Consider the following 8029-nt stretch of genomic DNA (forward strand, 5'->3'; position numbering starts at 1 on the left):
ATGGAGGTTCTGCACACTATGAGCTCCTCGAGCTCCTGCCCCCACCTGTACGGTTCGGGAAACAACAGCGTGGTCCTGGGGCATTACAACCAGACGGGCCGCCTGCAGAACCGCCCGGTGGCGCGCAGCGGCATCAGCGCCGCCAAGGCCAGCTTCCTCTTCGTCAGCGTCTGCATCATCCTGGAGAACCTCCTGGTGCTGCTGGCCGTGCTCTTCCGCATCCGCCTGCGCTCCCGCTGGGTGTACATCTGCATCGCCAATATCACCCTCAGCGACCTGCTGGCCGGCATGGCCTACGTGGTCAACCTGTGCATGTCCGGCAGCAAGACCTTCCAGCTCAGCCCCATCCAGTGGCTGTTCCGCGAAGGGGTGCTGTTCGTGGCTCTGGCCGCCTCCATCTTCAGCCTGCTCCTGATTGCCGTGGAGAGGTACACCACCATGATGAAGCCTGTGCACCAGAAGACTGGCAGGAAGACTTTCCGCATCTACAGCCTCGTGGCCCTCTGCTGGCTAATGGCATTTGTGATCGGCTTTCTCCCCCTGCTGGGCTGGAACTGCATCTGCCAGCTGGGCAGCTGTTCCACCCTCCTACCGCTCTACTCCAAGAGTTACATCCTCTTCTCCCTGGTCATTTTCTGCCTGATCCTGATAATGATTGGCGTGCTCTATGGCGCCATCTACTGGCACGTGAGAAGCAGCACAGATGTCGGCTCTACGCGCAGTCGGCAGCGCTCCCTGCGGCTCTTGAAAACAGTCGTCAGCATCGTGATGGCTTTCGTTGTGTGCTGGGGGCCCCTCTTCTTCCTGCTGCTGGTGGACTTCTTCTGCCAGTCCCGCACCTGCAGCCCGCTCAACAGCGCCAACTGGTTCATCACCCTGGCGGTTCTCAACTCGGCCATCAACCCCATAATCTACGCCTACGGCAGTGCGGAGCTGCGCCGGGCCATCGCCAGCCTGCTGTGCTGCTGCTGCCTGAAGGCCGGGCTCCTCGACCCCGCCACCTTCATGTCCAAGGAGACGAGCAGCACCTCTGGGGGCTCGCACCGGCAGAACAGCCTGCGCAACAGCTTCAGCCGGGTCAGGAGCATGAGCCTCAGCCCCCCGCCTGTCCGCAAGGCCAAGAAGCCCCGCCTCAGCTCCACCACCTCCTGCCTCTCTGTGTCAGTCGACTAGACCACGGAGCTCAGGGGCGTGGCCCCAACCGCCGCGGCGGCCATTTACCTCCAACTCCACCCCAAACCTCCAGTTACGTGGAGTGTGAAGCCTCTCTTCCTTTCCTCCGCTCTGACATTCTCTGCCACAGAGATACAAGTGGACGCTTCAATAGATCACTGCAGATACGCTGTTTAGAGCCACAGACGTAAGGTCAAGTGCATGTAATGAAACCCTATCAGATCGAATGAGCATAATCTCCTCTCAATGTGATTTGGATTTCTGACCAATCGTTTGTGGGTGATAAAAATTGTAAACATGATAATGTGGACAAAGCATGTATACTGTACCTAGTTTAGAAAGGATGCTTGCATGTATTTAGTGTCTGGTATGCAATGCTGGGATCTCAGTGGATGTTGATTGGTCAGAATTCTTGAAATGTGCAATAACGTGCAAAAATCAGACTGGTGTCTAGAAGGAATTTATTTCATCTTGTATCTTCATCTTCATCTGTTCTACAGTATCTTCATAACATATTATTGTCATATTAAATTACACTCGTTGTAGTTTAAGAGCATTATGATTGTAAACATACATATTCTCAAAGAAACTGAATGATGTTTTATTGTGTTACTTTTACTTAAATATACTGCCATTTTTACCATTCTAATAAACTGTATTTTAAATACATCAGAATTATGCTGCATTAATACAATTTCCGTGATTCTGTTTCTTCTGGAGACACTACATTGAGGTGCTTGTCTAAACACCACTAAAACACATGCGTTTCCATGTCCACAAGATTCCGATTTCATGACTTGCAAGTTCTCTGTAGGCAGTTACAGTCATCAGCCACAAGATGGAGTGTGTCTGGCTTTCACAATGTGTGTGACACCAGTGGACTGTGTACGAGCAGGCACGTGCACGGGGGGACAGAACGAGTGGGGGGGGACAGAACGGATGGGGGGTGCGGGGGGGCTAGGGGAGCCTGAGTCTCCTTTCCTGCCAGACTGACCATTGCTAAGCCGTGCCCTTTTAAAATTGGAACTACCCTCCAGAGAATCATGGCCCTATAGCCCTTGGGTGAACTTTAGGTGAATTAGAGGCCCTTATTATACTGAGGCAGGCACAATAGCATGTTAAACAGAGCACAGTATCCTGTTCTAACATTTAAATGCATGTATAGCATGTTTGCAAGACAAGTCACATACACATCAGTGGTTGCATAACACATGTCAATAGTGTACTGTGAACTGAAAATAAATGCCCAGCGAGTTCCAGATAGCAACATAACCTCATGTATGCATGAATATCTCTCTCTAACAACTCAGTGGTTTGTGATTCAAAAACAGTAATGCACATTAAAGTAAAAGAGTAATTTTTGGCACTTCTGATCGTACCTGACACGTTCTTCTTTTCAATGCAAACGCTACTCCTTTTTGTCTGCTCCAGTTCACAGTAATTTTAGACCTTATTGTTGCTCTAAAGGGAGATCACATTCGTGTTTATACTGCGCTCCAGAAACTCGAGACTGTCTCCCCACAGGGTGCACAGTTGATATTCGATTAATTCTGTCATTGGAAGTGCCTAACTGAAAGGAAAACCTCGGGGACAGAAGAGGCAGAAGGCAGGGGGGTTCCCCCTCAGCAGCCTGAGTCCTTCGACGCAGTGATGTAGCCCGCCCTTCACATTCTCATGCAGTCGGGAACAAAGGCATCTTTGTGGAGAAGCCTCGTTGCCCGCCTGCGCCTTCTCTCCTCAGGTGACTCATTCTTTGACTTGGGTTATACCCAACGTCAATTACGTCTCACTCCCGAGCACCCACTCAATCACTTCCTGCCGCAGCGGCATACCGGGGTGACTGTAGGGGCACCTGCAGGTTTGCTACATAACCCCACCAGCGTGACCTCTTTACCTCTCTCTAGCATGCTGGCTTATTGATAAATGGAAAGCAGCGAGAGAACATAAAACCTCAGGTCCGGATATGTACTGTGTATTCTGCACACCTGTTGCCCAGCCTCTGAGTGTCAACATCTCATTCCAAGCTTTAGACAGACACTCATTTGAAAGGATGCTAAGAAAAAGAAGGTTAAAGACAGGGTGGAGGTGTCACTTAAAGTCAATAAAGCGCAACAGCAGGAGTTACCTGGCAACCTTATTTGTCATCAGTCCCAGCGGATTCCTTACTTACCTGACAGAGCCCTGTACTGAAAGATGTGAGGTTGATCACATGACCAGGATTGACAGGACTCACCCATTGCCAGTGCTGATGTGCTTCACACACGCATCCGTGGTTGGCTCTAGGAAGCAAATGAGGCATGGGGTGATTGAAGTTTTATTTCTCTGCCCCTGCGGATGATCAATACCTCTGAGACGACAGGGAAAAGATGGACTCTCTCTGAATAATGTGCTTACACTGATGGAGGTGATGAAGAGGTGACGTATGGCAGCTTCAACCTGCGTGTCTTTGGTATAAGATTTCGGGAGAAAGGCCGTAGGTTAATGAAACGTCCTTCAGAAAGGCCACAGAAAACCTATTGATCAATCTCTGCTCCTCTGATGGGCCAAGGACAGACTGGTAAACACAGGGATTATGCGTCTAATCTTAGAAGCTCATTAAATTAATGCATTATCTGAGATGCAGTACGTGGGCCGGAAAACACTCATCCGCACACCTATTTGAACTCACGTCTGTGTGTTTTGCATTTGTGACAAACAAGTGGTTGCAAGGGTGATATTTTTGCCTGGAATTCCTGCATTTTTACCACGACGGGGATAGGTCCCTCAGAGTAAGCCCTGGCAAATCTCCAGGTCCGCTACATGATGAAAAAGCAAGGACAAATTCCAGGGTTTATTAGCTGACAGCCAAGTTATTTGTCTTCTCATATCTGACATGTCAGGGACTGATCCATGAGAGGCATCGCTCTCACAAAAAGCCCTCTCTCTGCTCTAATTGAAGTGCAGTGGGTTAATAGCCATTGCGTGCAGACAAGGCTGTGCCCTCTCTAATTGCTGTTCGTCACCCTCAGGTGTTGAAACAGACAGCTAATGATGTACTGTATGACGCCAGGCCCCTGCTGAAAGAAAGGGAAAGCCTCCCTTCCTACCTGGTTCCCTGTGCATTAACTTTAACAGTATGTGTCTATTACATATTAAATATCTAGTTGTGTAAAAAGCATTTGAGAGTAATACCTCAGTACATAGAAAGGGTGCAACTGGTTGTGAAATGTCAGTCCCAAATGTTTTCAATTGTTTCCCTGAGAAAATACAGTGATGTGAAAGAACTAGACAGTGGACACTGGAGCAGAACAGAATGTGGATCTGGATGAGCAGAGTCACTGATAGAGGCGGTTCAAGACAGCTTGGTCTTGACCCTTGTGCTTGTGTTCTACATGGCTCTGCCTGCGCAAACATATCACAGGAGTTTCCAAGGACTAGCAGTTAGTGCAAGTGATAACTCATAACTCAGGCATTTTCTCTTCATTTCCTTTCTGAAAATTGGCATCTGCTCAATCACTCTGTGTAAAATAGCCAACATTATGGCCCCAGAGGCCTAACAAAAAGCCAAGCAAACACTCATCAATCAAAAAAAATCCCTTCCTTTGATGGGAAAAAGTGAGCTTGTTCAAACTGATATTAGATCACACAAATCATGCTCCATCCAAAACACAGGAGAGGTGTGGTCCCAGCTTGCATGCAGCATTTGCATATAAGGACACTTTTTCCAGGCATTTAGTTCTTGCACCTGGACCTTGGAGACAAGTCCAGGAATTGCATCTTTATGCCATCTGTCTCTATTTTGGACCATGGGATGATTTGGACTGAAAAGCACAAAGACAGTTTTCAGCTTGGAGCTGGGTTCAGCACAAAACGGACGCGGAGAATTAGCTGTGAGAAAGGAGGGGGAAGGGGCACTGAAGCTCCCACCAGCCCGCACCCTCCATCAGCAGCGTCTCTGTGAACAGCTGCCCCCCCCCACAGGAGTGAAGGCAGGCAGGAGGGGAGTGAACCAGTGGGGGGCACTGGCTGTTAACATTGTTAATGTACATGATGGTAAGGATCCATACCGCAAAAAGATTTATTCTCTCTACATGAATGTAAGTGCCTACTGTATAAATATTTTATTTTTTATTCCAGCTTATTATAAACTGAATACAAAGAAATATGCATATGCCACGTCAGTGTGTGATTAAGAACTAAATAAATGCAAATGTAAGTTAATAAACAAAATGTGGAGAAGTTGATGAAAACATCCACTGTCTCACTTTCCATGAAATATATATTAAAATGCATTTTCAAATTCTTGTAATGAAATACACACAAATATGCAAACTATGCAAATATGTTCAAGCACATAAACATTCTAACTGAAATAATATGATATTTGCATCTTAACTCATTTTGGAGCCAGATCATTTTAGAAAAGCGTTGCTTAAAAAAACAAAAAAGATTCTTCAGCAACTTTCTTGTTTGCATTCGATCATAATCTTGTATACAGGGATGTGGTTTATTACAAGGTATTTCTAGGGTAACAATTTAATTAAAGTGTGGACCTTTTTATCACAAGATCAGATGTGTCGAATCTGTTTAATTCTTTTCAGAGAAGGCACAGGTTCTTCAGCCGATGACCTGGGAGGACCTCCAGCAGCCCCGATGTGGCAGTTTCTCACACAGCTTGTCATTTACCCTTGGCACAGCCCAGTGGAATGGACCAGCCTTTGCTTTGTTGCACAGCTGGAGTGTCTCAGCATAAACCAATTATAAAACCTGGACACAGGCAGGGCCCAGACCACGAGGACACTGATTCAATAGAAGCACCAACAACAAAAGAAAAATCAAGCAAGACGAAGCGGCCAAAACATGTCAGTCTCGCAATGCGTCATAAATTTGAGTAGGGCCTTGACATCGCTATGGTAACCACGAAACTGGACGATGAAGGCCCTGGAGGAAACATGTTTGCCGATGTGCTGATTATGACTTTGCGCATACATTTATGCATTTTGATATGCATAATTCAGAATTCAGGTAATTCAGAGCTTGATGTGATGGGGCTGGGAGGCACCCAAAAAGGAGGCATCGCTGCACTCCGGAGCCCGACAACTCAACTGGCTCAATCAGAGGAATCAGTCATTCCTATTCTTGAGCAACCCTAGTGATAATATTGGTGAGTTTCAGAATACAAATGCACCGCAGCCCGCAACGATGAAAGCCTCCATGCTGCTTCTCTTCTTATGGAAAAGGAAAAAAAGTCAAATGAAAAATCAATGGATTTCATTTCACTGAGAGTAGTGCCCTGGAGACGGGCTTCCAGTTTATGATAGATTTTGAGGCGGACGTCTGTAGAACCTTCAAATACCACTTGCTGGGTATTATAATAATCTCTTCAAGGTTAAAAATAATTGCGAAAAAATTACACAATTACAGCAAAGGTCATCCACAATCAATAAGCTGTCTGGTGAACAGAAATCTGTGTTGCTTGTAATAAAACACCCCTCTCATGCATAACTGAGATTGGCAGCATGGAAAACATGTCAGATGTCTGAAGCAGATTAATTAGGCAACAGCTAAATTTGAGCTTTGTGGCATTTTTGTTTTGCACACTTTGTATATATTGCCATGCGTGTTGTGCTTCATAACACTGGGTAGATTATTAGGGAACAGATGGCTTGAATCTAATCACAACCACAAGGTAATCACACTCTTAATTTTCTAATTGAATCATTGCTCATGATGCACTAAAGTACAGGCCAAACATTATTCTCACAAGCAGGGAGGCAGTAAAAAGATTAATATAAAATATTCATTTCCAAAGTCATAATTCATTCTACATTACATTATCTTCATTGGAAGGGGAGCATGAAATAACATTTCAGACATTCCTAAAGTCCAAAAAATCATTATATCTGTGGCAACATCATTTGCTGAGATATTTCATACATTTTACATGTGTTACTTGAACCACAATGAACCACAGTTCCCCATGTTAGGCTGAGATGCTTTGAAATGCGTGTATTATTATGTCCTAGCTGCAGCTGCTGAGCAAAGAATGTGACAGTACAATGAGGAATTAAACACTGAGCGTGACTGTTTTCAGTATGCACTACATCGGATGTACTCTAATAAGCTGTTTCAAATGAATACAGGACCAAAAACTATGGTATTGGATACAAGTGACTGTTGCTCAACCAGTTCTGATAATGGAACGTCCAACTTCATATGACTTCTTAAATAGTAAACACAATCCATATTCTCAAGGGTCATAGAGGTCATCAGCTGTTCCGCTTGTGGGAGAAGAGTATGACTCACTGGCGACAATCTAAAGAACTGGAATTCAGGCCCTTCTCTACGAATGACATCATTAGGCCTGTGGCATGCCGATTGGAAGGTGATGAGGTAATGGCACCTGTTGGGCTCCACTCCTGTTCCTGCTGAACTGAGCCAGTATTCTGTAGACACACTGATACCAGTTCAGTAGGCACGGGAGGTCACAGCCCCAACGGCAGGATTGCTCCATATCCAACAATGAACCGTGTCCAGCCTGGGCCAGACAGAGTGAAAATACTTTAATGTTTCTCCTGAGCCATTGTTCAAGCATGGTTACAATAAAAGAGAACACATGAATCAAATAACTTGGGGAAATATGAGCACAAGCACTGGTGGACAGGTTGATGCACAGATGGGTAAATGGAATAAAGGATATAGAGGAGAAAAGATGGGTGGGGTGTATGCACAGATGTGTGTGTGCACCTCCTGTCTGCTTGTATTACATCCTTAATATTTCTTACCCACACACATGCTCAGTAAACTTCCATGCACTGTGGAGACTCTTCATTCAGGTCCACTCTCTCTCTCTCACTCTCTCTCTCTCTCTCTGTCT

General features: G+C 45.8%; 1 protein-coding gene across 1 annotated transcript; it reads left to right on the plus strand.

Moving 5' to 3' along the window:
• Window positions 1–1227, plus strand: s1pr4 (sphingosine-1-phosphate receptor 4). The gene has a single exon (XM_036522781.1). It carries the CDS (start codon window positions 1–3, stop codon window positions 1171–1173), a length of 1173 nt encoding a protein of 390 aa, XP_036378674.1. The 3' UTR covers window positions 1174–1227.
• Window positions 1228–8029: the final 6802 nt, after the last annotated feature.

This window comes from Megalops cyprinoides, chromosome 2, assembly GCF_013368585.1.
Source record: "Megalops cyprinoides isolate fMegCyp1 chromosome 2, fMegCyp1.pri, whole genome shotgun sequence".
NCBI classification, from domain to species: Eukaryota; Metazoa; Chordata; class Actinopteri; order Elopiformes; family Megalopidae; genus Megalops; species Megalops cyprinoides.

Bases quoted from the DNA above. Each gene is read 5' to 3' on its own strand.
- s1pr4 (XM_036522781.1), top strand. From the start codon at position 1: ATGGAGGTTCTGCACACTATGAGCTCCTCGAGCTCCTGCCCCCACCTG.